A 17,461-nucleotide genomic window follows, 5' to 3' on the forward strand; every position below is an offset into this window, starting at 1 on the left:
GGACACAAGAACGCTGACTGCGGTAATTGGGTATGGGGTTTGATTTCACATATCTGTGTAGTGTGAGAAATCCCAAAGCAAAAAATTGCACGGATCCAACTGGCAACAAATGCTGACCTTTTCTGGAGGCACACACCTTCATCCTAGCCGTCACAGAATTTCTATAGCCTAACTGCGAGCTCACAACAAAAAATGAAATACACACAGAAACAAGCCTCTGAAGGGACATCAAGACAGCAGCGTGAGCCACCCTCCTCCCCGCAGGAGCTTCAGCTCGTGGAACTGCTGCATTGAAGTCATGGAGGGAAGTAAGCATGTTGAAACATTTTAAAGAAATGAAAACTGGAGTTTTAAATGAAAGAAACAGGATGCTATCAAAAAGGACCAGGGTGAACTTTAAAAAATGAACAACGTAACTTCTAGAGATTGAAATGAAAAATGCAATGAATACTTTTTCTAAGCAGATTAGACACAGCTAGAGAGATGCAATAAACTGGAAGAGAAACCTCAAGAATTTGCCCAAAATGAAGCACAAAAAATTAGAAAACACAAAAAAGAAGTGAGCCACAGAGATAGAATGAGGTTCAACGTGGTGCGGGAGAGGGGTAGACAAAATGTGGAGAGAGAAAGGCCTACTTTCCATAACTGATGGCACTCAGCGCCACCTCACCAAGAAGAGGTTACACACTTGACAATAAATAATTACACGGGTGACCTTTCTTTGGTCAAAGATGACAACCTGCCAAATAAAGTTAAATTAAGTAGGAAAGCAAATGCAAAAGATTAACTGAATGACTTCGGAAAAAGTGAAAACTAACCAGAGACATAATATAACATCTTCGTACCTTTAAATCTCTCGTGCAATGAATCGATGCAGTCGGTGAACAGCTGCACGACGCTTGAGGCCACCACGGCATCACTCTCCAGCCAGGGGTAATGTCGCTGGCCGCTTTAAACAAAAGAAACATACACTTAGAAATGATTAAACTACTCTATGTCCCAGAGTCTGGGGGGCTTGCCTAAGTCCTAGAAAACTCTGTATAATGTAGCCTAAGACACATTTAGACCACTTTAAAGGCTGTAAATTCCTGAAGGTGAATTGGAGCATTCAATATCAATCATATAATTATATTTACTTTCCTTCCTAAACTTTATTTCAACACAATTAAGTTTCAGAAGTGTGTTATCTAAGTAACTATTAAATTAACACTTTTTACAACCAATTTATGCCCTTGAACCCATTCCTTGTGTATCCTGGTTACATTTCAAGTACCTTAGAGAACAGTTCTGTCTGTGTAAGGGAGGGGAGAGGAAAAACAGTCATGTAACCAAAGATGACCAAAAATGAACAGAGAGGAAATAACCAAAGAAAAAAACTCTTTAAATGAACATTTTAGTTTCTGAATTGGGTACTGAAAGTAAAATATAAAAATAAATTCCATTAATTCTGCCTAGGAATAAACAGGCACCCTGCTTTATGGTCAGCAGTCTCATGGTCCTGAAAACAAAACCCTAAAGCTTGCAGAGTGCATAAGGACAGCCCTTGGCAAAAGCAAAGGCCTAGAACCTTTTCTATTTTCTTCAATGGGCTCTTGAAGCAGCTTGGTGATACAAAGAGTCTGGCATGGGGGTTAAAGCTCTGAGCTCTGGTCCCAGATCTGGCCCCACTGGCTGTGGGATCTGAGCAAGGTTTTCTGAATCTCAGGATGAAATTAATTCATATTTGTGCAAACACCTTAAATACTGTGATATCTACCACCAGTTTAATTCTTAGAAAACTCTGGATCCCTAGCTTCTGTTTGTATGCTTTTAGGAGAAAAAAGACTTGTAAGGCAACCCCCTGTATTTGGACAGCTCTACACCTCTGTTTAAAATGCTTGTGAAATAATGCTTCCATTTAGTTGCAGAGTTCACGTGAAAAAGGTAATTCTACCCAGTAATTTGAAAGCCATCTTAGTTCCAAAAAATAACTGAAATACTGGGTAAAATCAAGTTAGCTTCATATTTTGTACCACTATATTATCCAGGAGAGCAATACCCATTTTTCTGAAATTAAATACCAAACACATTCAACTTCTTTATTGTAGAAAATTGGAAATGAGTATACAGTTTTGCTTCAAAATCAACAGCTCTGATCAACCAGACTAACAAGCCCACAAACAGAAAATGTCTTTATTTTGTAAGGCAGTATTTTCTAAATTTAAAGATGGCCCAATACTAGAAATCGAATCTGCAAACCATCACCTATAACAAAACACCGTCAGAACATTAAGTCTATAAATTTCAAAGGCATTTGAATATTGGAAAAACTGTTTACCTTTCATTGTCCTCTAAAACCAGGATCCATGGCTTAAAGAGCTGGACGATTATCGAATGCAGGGATCTCAGCACTGATACAAAGCAAAAATTTTAGAGACAAGAAATAAACCCATCAAATGCAGGTGGTCAACAAGCACGTGAAAAGATGCTCAACATCACTAATCATCAGAGAAATGCAAATCAAAACCACAATGAGGTATCACCTCACACCTGTCAGAATGGCGATCATCAAAAAGAACATAAATAACATGTTGGCAAGAATGTGGAGAAAAGGGAATCTTCATATATTGTCAGTGGGAATGTAAACTGGTGCAGCCACTGTGCAAAACAGTATGGAAGTTTCTCAAAAAAATAAAAATAGAACTACTATATTACCCAGCAATTCTACTCCCGGGCATATACCTCAAACAAACAAACAAACAAACAAACAAACCACTAATTCAAAAAGATATATGTGCCCCAATGTTTACAGCAGCATTAATCACGGCAGCCAAGATATGGAAGCAACCTAAGTGTCCATCAACAGATGAATGGATAAAGAAAATGTATATAAATACACATGTATGTATGTATATATATAAATACACACACACACACACACACACACACACACACAATATGGAATATTACTCAGCCATAAAAAAGAATGAAATTTTGTCATTTGCAGCAACAGGGAGGGACTTGAAGGGTATTATGCTAAGTGAAGTAAGTCAGAGAAAGACAAATACTGTATGATATCACTTGTTTGTGGAATCTTAACCACAACAAACTACTGAATATTAAAAAACAGAGCAGACTCAGAGATACAGAGAACAAACTAGTGGTTACCAGTGGGCAAAGGGAAGTGAGCAGGGGCAAAACGGGTAGGGGATTAAGAAGCACGAACTATTACTCATAAAATAAGCTATAAGGATATACTGTACAACACAGGGAATATAATCAATATATTATAACAACTATAAATGGAGTACAAACTTTAAAAATCGTGAATCACTATTTTGTACATCTGTAATTTATATAATAGCATACATCAACCATACTTCAATATAAAAAAAAAGAAACAAGCCCATCTTTTGTCAGCATCACTGATAATTACATAGAATATCTACTTCTTACCTGTATACTCATAAACCTATGCTGATTTCTAAACAACACATTTACTACAACTAAGCATGTTTTAGTCTTCATTTGCTGCAATGAAATTTCTTAAACTAAGTTTTATTACAACACAATGTTATGTATGTCATGTTATAAAATTATAACATACTTGTTTTAACGATAAAATCTTAAATTTTCTTAACAAGATAAATAATAGGAAGAAAGAATTGGGAGACTGAAACTTATCTTTGTACCCCACCCCACAGAGGAGCTGAAACAAGCGAAGGCAAGCACTCACTATGTAAGTGAACGTAGGGGTGACACATATGTGGGTTCCTCCCTGTGCTTTGTATTCCCTATTTCTTCTTTGTGACAGATATGTGGATTTATCACCAAGATTTAAATCTCTTAATGTGTCTATTCAAGTTTCTTTTAGTGGAAGGTTGGAACACCCGGCTCCATACCTGTTTTGCTGCTGGCAGATGGGCCCTGGGCCAAGCAGACCATTTCTGAGTCAAGCAGCCTTTTCACCAGATAGGCCAAGAGTGTCTTCATTTCAGTCATGTAAGGGCTCCATTTTGAAAATAAGCCAAAACTTTTAAAGTCCAACGTGGATAACCGAAGCTTATTTAAAAAGTTGGAGAGCCACTGTATGGTCTCCACCACCTGGAAAAGAATGGCCAGTAAAAAAAAGCATTCGTTTACTTTCAGTAGAGTGCCCAGTAGATTGTGACGGGGGCTCTGACTTTGTAATGGAGCAAAGGTATACAGTATATGAAAGTAAACCAGATTTCAAACTCTTTTTCTAAAGGAAAGGAACTATTTTTTCAAATAAATCCATATCATATAAAATTGATGAAAATGACCGCTCCATGGGACACTACGTGAAAAGCTCCCCGAAGGAGCCAGTGAAGCAGGTGGGTCAAGGTGGGGAGGGAAGGTACACACTGGGGCTGGGTGTGGGCTGTTCTTGAACAGAGGGGCAAGAATCAGACTCTCAGGCGTGAGAGAACAGCAATCCAGGCACAGGGGGCATGGTAGGGGCGGAGAAAGGAAAATACAGGGCTCTTAAAGATAATGCATAGAACAGCAACTTTTTAGATACGTACTTTCAATGTGTTCCAACTGTTTAAAAAACAAACTTCAAAGGAAGTGGAAAAACACACACACACACAGATAAAAACTTCAGAGACCAAAATCTACACACCTGCTTGTCCGACAAGAGACCATCCGGAGAGCTCTGAAGCCCTGTGCTCTCAGCAGAAGCTGGTCCCTGCTGGCAGTTCGGGGAGCAGCAGCCCAGGGCTCTCAGGGTGGCTTTCCAACACTCGGGGCTCAGCAGCTGCTCGGCGGAGCCTTCCCAGGCAGGGACAAAGAACAGCAAGTCAGCATCCTTCAAACTAGGCTTTCAACTTGAATCAAAGAACATGTGCACTTTACAAATGAAAGAATATTAAATAAAAATCCAAAACAAATTCATAAAGATCCGTGGTCAAAGATCTGTCCACATGGACTCTGGACTTTCCTTGCTCTTGGTAAGCCTGCTGGCAGTGAGCACAGCCTAGCCATGTAAGCTGGAATGCGGGACCCTGCCCGGGAGTGGTAAAGGTGCCGTTTTCCTGGCTGGATGATGTGAGAGAGACAAGAAGGGAGACAGGGTGCAGAACGGTAACCGCAGAGTCTAGGCTCTCTACAGAAGGAGTCTCATGTTTACCCCTAAAACCACTCCTACAAAAGGAAGACCTAAAGCAATGCAGAGACAGTGTGCAAAAGTAAAGACTACCAGCCAGCACTCTGCTGCTTGCAAAACTCACTTCCCAGAGGACTGGAATATGTCCTCAGGTCCTTTCTACCCAGAGGTGGTGTGAGGATCAAACAAGACAACAGAGGCTCATCGGGGAAGGATGATGAGGTCTGGATCGGAGGGCAGAGGCCTGGAACCCAGGTGTGGAGTCACGCACACCTAGAAGATGGCAGTGAAACCAGGGGAAAACACAGTGAGTGCACCCAGGGCGAACAGAGAGAGCAGACAAGCAAAGGATGAAACCCTGGGGAGAGCGACACGGTGGCCAGAGAGGGTGGGACACCAGGAGGCTGGGGGTCATGGACTCTGACAGAGGTGGTACTGTCATTCTTAAAACTTTAACTGAATTACTTCTCCTGGAAAGTATCAATTTCCTGCTAAATCCAAGTCAATGGTTGCCCATATAAACAATTTATAATCTCTTTAAAAGGTTTCAGGGGAAAACCCTACAAATTGAGATACTTAATCAAATTTTGAAAATTTAGAGCAAAAGTTAGCTATACAAATAGGCACTAAAAATTATACAAGTACAGATAAACAAGATTATACTGTGTAGCACAGGGAAATATATACGAGATCTTGTGGTAGCTCACGGTAAAAAAGAATGTGACAATGAATATGTGTTACGTTCATGTATAAATGAAAAATTGTGCTCTACACTGGAAATTGACACAACATTGTAAACTGACTATAACTCATATAAAAAAATAAAATAAAATAAAAAAATTATACAAGTACATTTCCCTACCCCCATTCTCCACCCACCCTCATCTTCCCTCTGTAGGAAACAATGAAAGCTCGAAGTGCTTTGAAAGTGAGACCATACATTTCAGTTCTCTTCAGGGGGTCCAATACATATGATCATTATTCAATAAAACTATTTCTATGAAGTAACACAAAGATTTGGAATAAAGCAAAATTTACTTTTCCATTACATCTGGAAACAGTATGGAGTTTGCATGAAAAAAAGTAAGTACTATCTTTTTTTTTAAATCTCAGTAAAATCCCTGCTTAGCAAAATTCCAAAAATAAAAAAGCCTACACTCTTTCTTTTTCTTCTCATCTCCAACAACTCCGACGGCAAACTGCAGGAGGCGGATGGAAATGGTGGGAAAGTGGAACATTCAATGCCGCTCTTTCTCTTGACTAACATAAATACAATGTATAAAATTCATTTGCAAAGAAATAAGAGTCCAAAACTTAGGGGGAAAAAAAAACCCAACCCAAATTTATTCACTCATTTTAGAACTACAGAGAAACCAACTGGCATTTTAAGCATATTGTAAAAGAGCAACTTCCTTCCCTTCCCAAAAGTGTAACCACCAAAGTAATAAACAGGCCCACATCCATCCCACCCTGGTGCAGGGCAGGGGCAAAGTCAAGGTAAAGGGGCGGTGGGTACATGACTATGCACTCCAACCCCAATGTCTGAGTGCTGCCCTGCCCAATTAGGGCTCATTCTAACATTTAAGACAATAACTGACCATCTTTATAGACAGCAACTTCTTGGGCACTCTTGTTCATTGAGCACTCTAGGTGAAAATTAGTGAGCCTAACCTCCTGCAGGCTTGTATTATTTTTACATTTTTGGATGACATCTGTACAATGGTAAGTGTCACATTAAATATTCACAGTGATCTATTCAGTCACAATTAAAAGACACTTACTTTGCATCAGCAGCCTGAGAATGTCACTGTACTGGTCAGGGAACTGGTAGAGGAGAAGGTAAGTCCAGTGCTTACAGAAAAGATTAAATGGCATCAAAATCTCTTCATCTGGTTCAAGGCCCCAGGCAGTAAGTGCCAAGTGAATGAACTCCAGAAGCCTGGTACGATCAGACAGAGGAGGTTTAGTGGTGTTTAACCATTGCTTAAGATCGAACTAAAAAGAAAAAGAAACAAGAAGCAGTTTTATTTACACTAGAAAATTAACTGAAACAGAGCAAGCTATGTGCAAATTTAGTTTGAAAATCAAAGCTACCCAGCATTTAGCTTTTTATGAAGATTGAAACTGAAATTTACATACTGAAAGGAATCTAGGCAGTTCAGTAACAGACTGTGACACTGGGCCTCACCCCTACTTCATTCCTAGGATTACAGAGTGTTCTCAGCTCTATGTGCTTTTTTGTAATTTAAAATCTGGTTGGTAAGTTTTCCCTACAAGACAAGGGTCAGAACTTTGTGGTTCTCCTTCACCAGCCAGAGAGCCACAAACATGCTTTATGGAACTGTCCCCATCTAATGGTCGTGTTTCTGAGTTTGCATCAGTTCATGAAAATTCAGGGTGTTGATATCACCTTCCAGAATCCCAAACTCTAAAACATGTTCTCCCCCATTACACTGAGATCAGCCTCCAGGCCTTAAAAATTGCCCAGGTTTTATGATTCATACATGTCAGAGAAATACAGTTGAATGCAAAATAGGTGAGGCTCTGAAATTCTCAACTGGTTAAGTAAATTCACGGCCTTGGTCTGAGCTGATAATTTTCTATCCAGAATAAGACAAAGGCAATATGCTTAGATCTGGCTATTCTAAGTATGAGAGATTCTGACATAGTACCACTCAGTTATCAAACACAGTTAATGCATCAAGTCAAGATATATTCAAAAGAAGGATGTACTAAATTATTGCTATGAATATTTCAAAACTGTATCAAGCTTTTAAAGAGCTTGATACAGTGGGAGTTGGTCCTTTAGTCCTATGCGGTTGGTGTAAGACTGCCCCCAGACACACACAACATAACCAACGCCCCCAGAAACAGCAGCCGTGAGATCAGACGACTTGAGACGGTATCAAATGTGAAAAAGGGCCTGTCGGCCTCCAGTCCACCCAGAGGCAGAGCTCCAAGGGCCGTGTATTTCTGCGGGGCAGGAAACAGCAGCAGTGCCTACATTTCCATGACGACGTCAGGACTGAAGCACATCTCACCTTGGTGAGCAGCATGAAAGTCATGTCACTGTTGTCCTCACTTAGAAACTTCACCACCTTCTCATACAGCTGTATGAACTCTGCAGGTGCCGCATTGGGAGTGAAGAAGGGGGACAAAAGAGAGCAGAGTCTCTGGTTCTTCAGGATGGTCTGAAGCACCCTCCTGCATTCGGATTTAGTGCCACTGATGAACACCTTGCAAGAATTGAAAAGGGAAGATGTCACCAAATTCTCCCCTCCCCAACTTCTGTTTAAGCAATCAAGGTTTGAGGAGGAGTATATAAGGCCAACAGAATTTTTTCTAAATGGAAATATGAAATAATCACAAGAAATCTAAAATCAACATAGATAAACCTATCACTTCCTATGTAAGTGATATTAAGGTTTTTGGACAACCCATTCATTTGATTTGGACAAACCATAGAAGATTTTTAAAAGATTAAAATACTAGGATAGTTTGAATTCATAAATTTGCAATGTACCTACTACGACTACCAAGTATTCAGAGTAATTCTGTATTATGTCAAAAAGAAACTTCTCGTTTATAGATTTTACTGAGACGTGTTTCTCATACTTTTAAAAAGCTAACTTTCACAGTTAATATACACACACTTAAGATAACTTCATCTTGCTTTAACTCGGTTCTAGTGCTTAAAAGTACTAGAATATAAGTAAATATTTAAATGATCTCAGGGTCAGGAAAGCTTTGATAAGTTTGACCACGGGCAAAAATAATAAAGGACAAGACCAATAGATTTGAATATGTAAAAAAAATTTTAATTTCTATAAGGCAAAAAGTATCATAAAATTAGAGAAAAGTGACAAAGTAGAAAAATTCCAGATACCAGGTTAATAATAGTCTAAGGAGGTCTTTCAAAACAATCAAAAAACAAGAAGCTCTCCTACAGAAAATGTGCTAAGGACAATAACCAGGAAACCACAAACAATAATTAAATGACCAATAATTATTTGAAAAGCCATGCATCTTAACAAGCACTTAAAGAAAAACAACTTAAAACATCACAAAGCACCACTTCCCCTATTAGATCAGCAGGACAGAAAGAATGACCATTCCTAATGTTAGTTCTAACGTGAAGAATAATGACGAACAGAAATCCCCCTCTCATAGTGTAAGTAAGTGCAAACTTCCCAGGAGGGCAGTGTGACAATAGACACCAAGTGTCGGTGCCTTTGACCCAGCGATCGTGCTTCCAGGAAATTATCCTAGAAAAAATAATCCAACAATTTCACAAAAATATGTAAAAATATTTCTCTCAGGCTTACTGTAGCAAAACAAACAAAATTCATTCATAGGGCACTGGCTCAATACATTATAGTCTATCTGTACCATGAGACGCTATACATTAAATATCATGACATAGGTCTGTATTTATTATCAAGGAGTAATGTCTAAAACGTGTGCCTGAATGAAAAAAGCAGGTTATAAAACAGTATGTGCCAGTTTTTGAGTGTGTATCTCTGTATCTACAGATAGGAGTGATATATCATGTTTACACATACACACAGACACACAAAAACAAACTATAAAGAGATGTTAGCTATATAACCAGTATCTCCAGGAGATTAGGATTATGAGAAATTTTTCTTCTCTATACTTTTTACATACTTTGCATTGCTTATAACAAGCACACATCAATTTTATAATCAGGAAAAAACTATTCTAAAAAAATCTATTTTAATATCTGCTCAGCATCACCTCCCTAAAAGTATCCAATACATAAGTACTCACTTGATTGAATCTGGGTGAGAGGACATGGTTAATTTATATACTTTCCGGCAAGGGGCTTTCCTTTCTTTTACGACACATTTCATAAATCTGCCTGGGTACACAGCCCTTGCCCTTGCTAAATATCAATATATTTAATAGTAACACAAATAAATAAATAAATGGTGAGTAGCAACGGGGAGGCAGCAGTAGAGAGGTGGAGCGAGCACTGAACGGTGAGTCAGAGGACCTGGGATTCTGGCTCAGCTCCAGCACTCACCAGCTGTATTCTTTAGACAAGTCACTTAATCTTTAAGAAATCAGTTTCCTCATCTTTAAGATGAAAATGATATCAATCACATAGAGTCACTGTGAAAATAAAACAAAATACTGAATCAAAAAGCATCTTTTGAGCAATAAAGAGCTTCAGTAGTATTACCATTAACACCAACAGCATTTGATAGAATTTGATGTCCCCTCAGAGACTTTCAAATATCAATAGAATTCTGTATCAACAATTCTAACCACATCCTGAGAAATCAACAATTCAAAGCGGCTTCTAACTTTGATTAAGACTCTGAACCTGTAAGTCTAGAGTCAACCCTCCCTATATCTAAAGAGGACACTGTGGGGACCCAACATACACGAATAAGGCTGAAAACATAAGATAAACTTACCTGTCCCAAGATCTCAATGCATGAAGTAAAGAACTGCCTTGTGGGAGGGTGACGCTGGGTCTCATCGCTGACATAATCCACGACAGTGAAGAAGAGGCTGATGCCAACCTTCTGAACCCCGGGGGTGGGCTGTGACTGGTAGGCATTCACCAAGGCCCTGTGGGAAAACGCAGGTAAGGCTATTGGTCTACGGTAAGAGAATTCAGACTCATGAGCGTTTCCCTGATTCTCTACATTTCGCAGGCAACATTCTTAAGAGTCCTCAGAGTCCCATATGAGTATCACTTTAGAAATATTTCATGGGGTGAGGATCTTTCAACTTGACCCAACAACTTATTTTCAATACACAGAAATTATATTTTATGCCTCTCTAGAGGAAAAAAAAAATCACCTGTATTATAAAGGCTAATTAATTTATTAAATATTTTTATATTTTATATGTAATTCATAAGTTGTTATTTAATTTGGTAACTTTCTTACATAACACATATTTTTAAAAATAAGAACCCAGATTTTTCTAAATTTTAAACTCCAAAACACAGACTTAGGTTAAAAAGAAAAGATTTTTGTACAGAGTAAGATCCTAGAATAAAAGATAGCTCTTGTAATTCTCACTCTTTTTTGAGTTCCTTTCCTAGCAAAAGAAATATCAACATCTTGTTCACTTTATCTCCTCCTCTTTCCCAGGCCCCTCAAGCCAATCCACAAGGGTCTTAATGCCCCCGCCCACACCATCATCGCTATCTACTAGGGGATTAGTTGCTGGTACCAGCATGTGCAGTCACCTTAAAGTAAAAGGCAGAGTCAACCTGCCCTCTCCCAGGTAATGTCCTGGTGGCTTTGGGAAGAAAGAGGAGGATGAGAGTAAGCCAGGAGTTCCTAGAGAAACCACAAGGGCCAAATGCAAGCTGCCAGCCACACTTGAGAGCCCTAGTTCCCCCAAGCAATTCCACTGCAAACCTTACTCAATAATCTGAATTGACAATGATGATTTCCTAGGTAAATATGACTTTAATATAAAACTTAAGCACTAGAACTCTTCATGATTGAATTCCAAAGCACTGTATAATCTCCTAACTCAAGGGTCAGCAAAATTATTCTATAAAGGGCCAAACAGTAAATATTTTATGCTTTATAGCCCATAAATTGTCACTACTCAATTCTGCCATTGTCGCATAAAAGCCATACACATTAAGTAAGAAAATGGGCATGGCTGAGTTCCAATAAAACTTTATTTATAAAAATAAAATGGCAGGTCAGATTTGGTCCAAAGGCTGCTGATCCCTGTACTAATTAGTGGGTGTCTAGAGGGTGTAGTAGCATGTATGATTACTATCAATAATAGCAAAATAGTATTTTAAATTACAGTGCCCTCAAAACTTACGTGATCAAGTTTTCTGCATGCACAGCGGTTTCCACAACATTAAGTGATGGTGGCTTAGCAGCTTCTGCTTGCAACTGCTTCACTTCTTTTCGCAGAACACGGAGCTGCTGGCTTACTGCTTCATTCTTGTGCATACCTTCAAACTAACAATAATTAAAGTGGTCAACAGATTGGTCTGCCCCTTCAGGTTTCTAGAGCAGATATTTTATTACAAATATATTTAGAAACAGACTCACAGACACAGAAAACAAACTTATGGTTACTGGGGGGGAAGACGGTGGGAAGGGATAAATCGGGAATTCAAGATTTGCAGATACTACTATATATAAAATAGATAAACAGCAAGTTTATACTATATAGCACAGGAAACTATATTCAATATCTTGCAGTAACTTATGGTGAAAAAGAATATGAGAATGAATATATGTATGTTCATGTAAGGCTGAAGCACTGTGCTGTACACCAGAAACTGATACAACATTGTAAACTGACTCTACTTCAATAATAACATATATTAAAAAAACAAATACATTAAGTATTTGATGAAGGAAATATTATTACAACTAATACTATAACTCAAAAGTCTCACTTTGATCCTCAGAGGGATGGGGAAAAAATTGCCAAAAAAATTAATCAAGAATCTCCAGTTTTTCATGAAAAATCAACTTGAATTAGTTTACTGCTGTTTCAGTCTTTTGTAGGCTGCATTCTGCATCATTTATGCTTCAACTTTAAAATTCTCATCAAAAATACATTCGAAGTCTTCCCCCACTGAGGCTTCCATGGAAGCACACCAAGGCCCCTCCTCTGCTGCTCCCCACCCCCTGCCGCGGGCCATAATCCCCCTCTGTTCTCCTAATTCAGAAGCACACATAATTCTCCTCAAAACTCTCGGGCTGCATGTCTCATGTGTACCAAACATAAAAAGAAGATGCCACAAATCTGTTAATAAAACATTTGCCATTTTTAAAGGAAGAATATATACTTATAAAACAACCAAAAATAAGACAAAATATGGGAAGTGCCTGAATCAGCTGCATGCCTAGAAGCAACTGACTAAATTCAGTGGTTCCTGAAAGCTGGTCTTTGAAAAAATTTTTATTGCTTCTCAGCAAAGAGGTGAAAAAGAAGAGAACTTCTTGAGCTTTAAAAAAAATAAATCAGTGAATTTATTTCAATTTAAAACCTATCCTTTATTTAGGATTATGCCCTTCCTATATGAGGGGGTTGTTAATATCCCTTTCTCTAATTAATTGATGGTGGCCTATATGGTGACTGCTTTGTTTGTGTACTTTTAATGTTCTTTTTTGGATGTAGATAGATGCAGAGATTATCCGAGGCCCAGGTTGCAACACAGAGACAGAACCAATGTGGCGGTCGTTGGGGACAGGGGGACAGCAAGGAGAAGTTCAACCAGGTCGGGGTCGGGGCTAAAGAGTACTGTGCAATCAGACCGGGGAGCACGGGGTCTGTCTTGGGGAGAACTTTAAAACAGGTTAGGGAATTTGGACTTATCTTGCAGGCCTGGCAGGAAATGCTGAAGAGACCAGAACACTCAGAAGGTAGGGATTTTAAATCCTGAGGTCTCAGCCACCACTACAGTGATTGTAGGTATCCTTTGTTTATAAATAATGTAATTACTTAATTCATCAACTTACTCAACTGAATCCTTTATGTCCCTGTCAAGGTTATTTTCATAAATTTCCAGATCAAAAGTCCCTGAGCAATGGTCCTGTTTACTCTGCTCTACCCAGCAGCCCAGTGCAGCACAACTTGGACAGATGATACACTGAGCACCTACTCTCAAGATCATAGTAATAACTTTCTTCCATAAAACTCATCAATGTTGTGCAAAAAAATCTCTACAAAACTTGTTGTTTTAAAGAAAAAATAAACTATTATTATGAATCAAAAGGCATATAAGTGAATATCCAAGAACATATCATGTTAACAATTTAAGTTTTACTACTGGAGAAACAAAAGATTAAAAAAAGTAAATTACTTCCATTAAACCACATAATGAGTGTAAATGTACCGACTATATTATTCAACGTGCTTCCTGTGGGGTTAGTACATTGAGTTCTCATAAAAGGCCCAAGCATAGATATACTTTACCTGATTCAAACGAGTACACTGAGGGTTAGAAAGGTTATGTGACCTTTTGACAGCTACCTAGCTAGTGCCAATGCAGCCAGATTTTGAACCAGGTTCTGCTGACTGAATATGATGTACCATCAAACAGGTTTTTTCCACCGCTACTCAGAGTGCAGTCCTTAGACCAGTGCCTGAATCATATTTTACTAACACCATGTTAGGGGTCTGGGAGGACACAAGTTCTGATATGGATGGAAAGCATTTTGAAACTTTTAAAGCAACTTATTGGAGTAATTTTGTTTCTGCTGAATCTAATTTTTTAAAAATTGGGGCAGAAAAAAAAAACCCACATAATCAATCAAAACAAATAATTATATTTCAAATCTTTCAAATAACAGGCCAATGTTTAACAGCCCAAAATGTGATTTTAGGAGGATGTGCGGCCAGCTTTTTTGCCCACATGTCACCGACTACAAAAGACTGGGTCTTTAAGGGTCACTTGGCTGGCCTGGAGAGAAAGTAGCCTAACAGAGGAAGAGAGAGGATCTTAGAGGAGAAAAGAAGACAGTAGGAATGAAGTGAAGCAGAAAGAAATGCCTTTCTGTAAGAAAGAACAGAGGTTCGCTAGACTGGGAAAGGCAGAGACAAGACTAAAACCACGTTGGAACTCAAACTTCAAAACTGCCACGCCATGTTGTAAAAACTACAGATGCTGAAGAATAAAAGAAAGCCAACTAGTTTAGAACAGTTTAGACTTTCTCACCAAAAAACAGCCCCAAATTATCATTATTTCCTAGTCTACTTATTTTTGTTTATTTTTCCCACCAGCGTTAAAAGTTTTCTTCTTACAAGAATTGAGGTGAGAGAGATTGAACGTCTACCAGCTCATAATTACAAGAAGATGTAGGCAACACAGCCAAGCAGCATGTTAGAAGCCCCTCCACTTGAGTCACTTTAAGTAGACAAAGAAATTCAGAAGTTGGGCACAGAATGTGCTTCAGTAAGTTTTCACAATAACGTGAGGCCCTCTGTGGGTCTTTTCCAGCTTTCATTTCTAGGAATGAGCAAACTTTTCACAGGATAATAAATCAATCCTGGGTCCAGCAAACATGCCCCACAATACCCAAGTACAACAGAAGGAACCCTATTATAAATCACCCCATCTCCTTAGGGAATATCACTGAATTATTAGAGGCTTTTATTAGGAGAGGCAACCACAGAAGAGGCACGTCTCACTTCCCATAAAACACATTTGGCTTTTGTATACCCCAAACAAGCTATACATAGTTCAAACATTTGCAGATGGCTGGAAATTTCCAGGGCTTTCCCTCACAGAAAAATGCTATTAAGTAATAAAACACTTTCATGATATAATTTGAAATCTTTACAAATGAGCCATTGAAAGTTATTTTTAAAATACATTTAATGTGTTTAGAGTTTAAAATTTAAAATTCGTACTTGAAATACAAGATCATTTCCCATTAAGTTGACTTTAAAAACTGTTCCAATCCATGAATTCTCTAATCACTGAAAAAGCAGCAGTTCTATCACACTAACTCAGAAAGAAAAAGCTACACATGTTAATTCAAATGAGATTTGACTGTCATGATCAGCTAGTCTTTCGAAATCATAGCTGAAAAAGATAAAGCAAATAGCCTAGCGATTCCCCAATACTGAATGGAAAAGCTTGAATCTTAAATTTTAAAAACCTGGGCTTGAATTCCAACTGAGACACTTACTAGCTGTGTGTCTTTGGCAAGTTTCCACCCCTCTCTGAACCTGCTTCCTCATCCTCACTCTGTGAAGCTTAAATGAAATAACATAAGCTAAGCCCCTAGCATATGACCTGGGATACGAGAGTACCTAAGCATGGGCTAAGAAATACTCTGAACAGGGCTGAGATTTAAGGCAGTGCACTGAAGTATGACCATCCTAGTGTTTTCCAAGTTCAAATGCCTTGGAGACACTAGTATTAGAGTGAAAAGGTAAGTGGAGCAGTGTGTGGTGTTTAAATCAAGATGCAAAGCATTAAGCTGGCCAATTAAGCATTAAATTGACCAAAGGTAATACACAGGATCAAAAGTGACTGCTAATTTCTAGCAGGAAAAAGTTCCAACCTCCATGACGTCTTCCACAGCCAAATAATATCAACAAAGTTCCTAAAAGAAGTTAAAATCAGGGAGATTAGTTACGAAGAGTCTATATCCATTGTTCATTTCTTCAAATACATCCCTTCTGTGACAAAGACTATGAGGCACTGACAACATAAACATGAAAAAGACAAGATCCTGGCCCTCCAGTAACTCAAAATCTATTAACAGTTACAGAACTAATCATGATATAAAACAAATTGTAACACAACCTGACAAGTGGTGTGCTTGTGGCTTCCCTTGACGAATTCGGGGATGTTAAAGGGTACCCAGCATGTGCCAACGACCATGCAGGGTGGCACAGGTACACAGATGACTAAGGACAGGAACTTTATTCCCAAATAAGTCACAGTCTGGTAGAAAAAACAGCAGGTGACTACAACAGCATCTATGCACAGGCTGTGATGAGAGGAGAGAGTGACTCAGTCTGACTAGAGGCGTCAAGGGAAACCGCAGGGAAAGACGCTGCCTGGTCCAAGGATTGAAAGGATGAGCAGGAGCTCAGAAACGAGTGGGGAGAACAAATAACAGTACAAGCCTAAGGACAAAGGCATGACTGTGCATGTTGTGTGTGCAGAACAGAAAAGGTCTAAGCTGCTGGAAAACAGAACATCTGGGGAGTGGGAGAGAGGGTAAATGATGTCACTAGAAAAAGATCATGAACAGATTATGGAGGGTCGTAGGAGCCATATTTCTTTTAGATACTAGAGAACCAACATGGATCACATGGAAATGTGATCAGATTTGTGTTTAAAGAAGATGAAAGGTGGCAAATGAACTTTACAGGGGAAAGGACTATAGGAAGGAAGCCTAAGGTGTCAGTTCAGGGGAGAAGTGTTGTGGGCCGACCACAGGGCAACAGCAACGGAAACAAAGAGGAAGGAATACATGCAGAGCCATTTCAGAGGTGGAGCCAACCTGACTTGGAAAGCAGCCAGATGGGAAGTGGGCGGGTGGGGGGAGGAGGGGAGGGAGTGGAAGAGATGACACTGGTGCCTGGGTCTCCATCTTGGGAGCCCAGGTAAGTGGAATTACAGAAAACACAGATTTGACGGGCAAAGTGAGATTAGTTTGGGACCTATGCAATTTGAGGGACCTATGGGACATTCACAGAACATTAAGTAGCAAGTACAAGTTCAGATCTGGAAGTCAAGAGAGAACTGTGAACCAGAGAAACAGAGCAGGAGTCATCAACATATAGATTAATCTCTCAAGGATCATGGACTATGGAGGATTGACTGAATCTATGAACTCACCAGAAAAATATTTTTCTACACACTTT

General features: G+C 39.0%; 1 protein-coding gene across 3 annotated transcripts in view; it reads right to left on the reverse strand.

The window, feature by feature from the left end:
* The window catches only part of EPG5 (ectopic P-granules autophagy protein 5 homolog), a 97,760-nt gene that overhangs the window by 22,457 nt on the left and 57,842 nt on the right, over positions 1–17,461 (reverse strand). For all 3 annotated transcript variants that reach the window (XM_032470650.1, XM_032470651.1, XM_032470652.1), the window contains 8 exons: positions 11,936–12,078; positions 10,552–10,708; positions 8,149–8,343; positions 6,889–7,102; positions 4,625–4,773; positions 3,882–4,083; positions 2,318–2,390; positions 846–949 (listed from right to left, as the gene is read on the reverse strand). In XM_032470650.1, coding sequence (XP_032326541.1) covers positions 846–949; positions 2,318–2,390; positions 3,882–4,083; positions 4,625–4,773; positions 6,889–7,102; positions 8,149–8,343; positions 10,552–10,708; positions 11,936–12,078 — 1,237 coding nt within the window. The remainder of the gene's footprint in view (positions 1–845; positions 950–2,317; positions 2,391–3,881; positions 4,084–4,624; positions 4,774–6,888; positions 7,103–8,148; positions 8,344–10,551; positions 10,709–11,935; positions 12,079–17,461) is intronic.

Source organism: Camelus ferus, chromosome 30 (genome assembly GCF_009834535.1).
Source record: "Camelus ferus isolate YT-003-E chromosome 30, BCGSAC_Cfer_1.0, whole genome shotgun sequence".
Taxonomy (NCBI): domain Eukaryota; kingdom Metazoa; phylum Chordata; class Mammalia; order Artiodactyla; family Camelidae; genus Camelus; species Camelus ferus.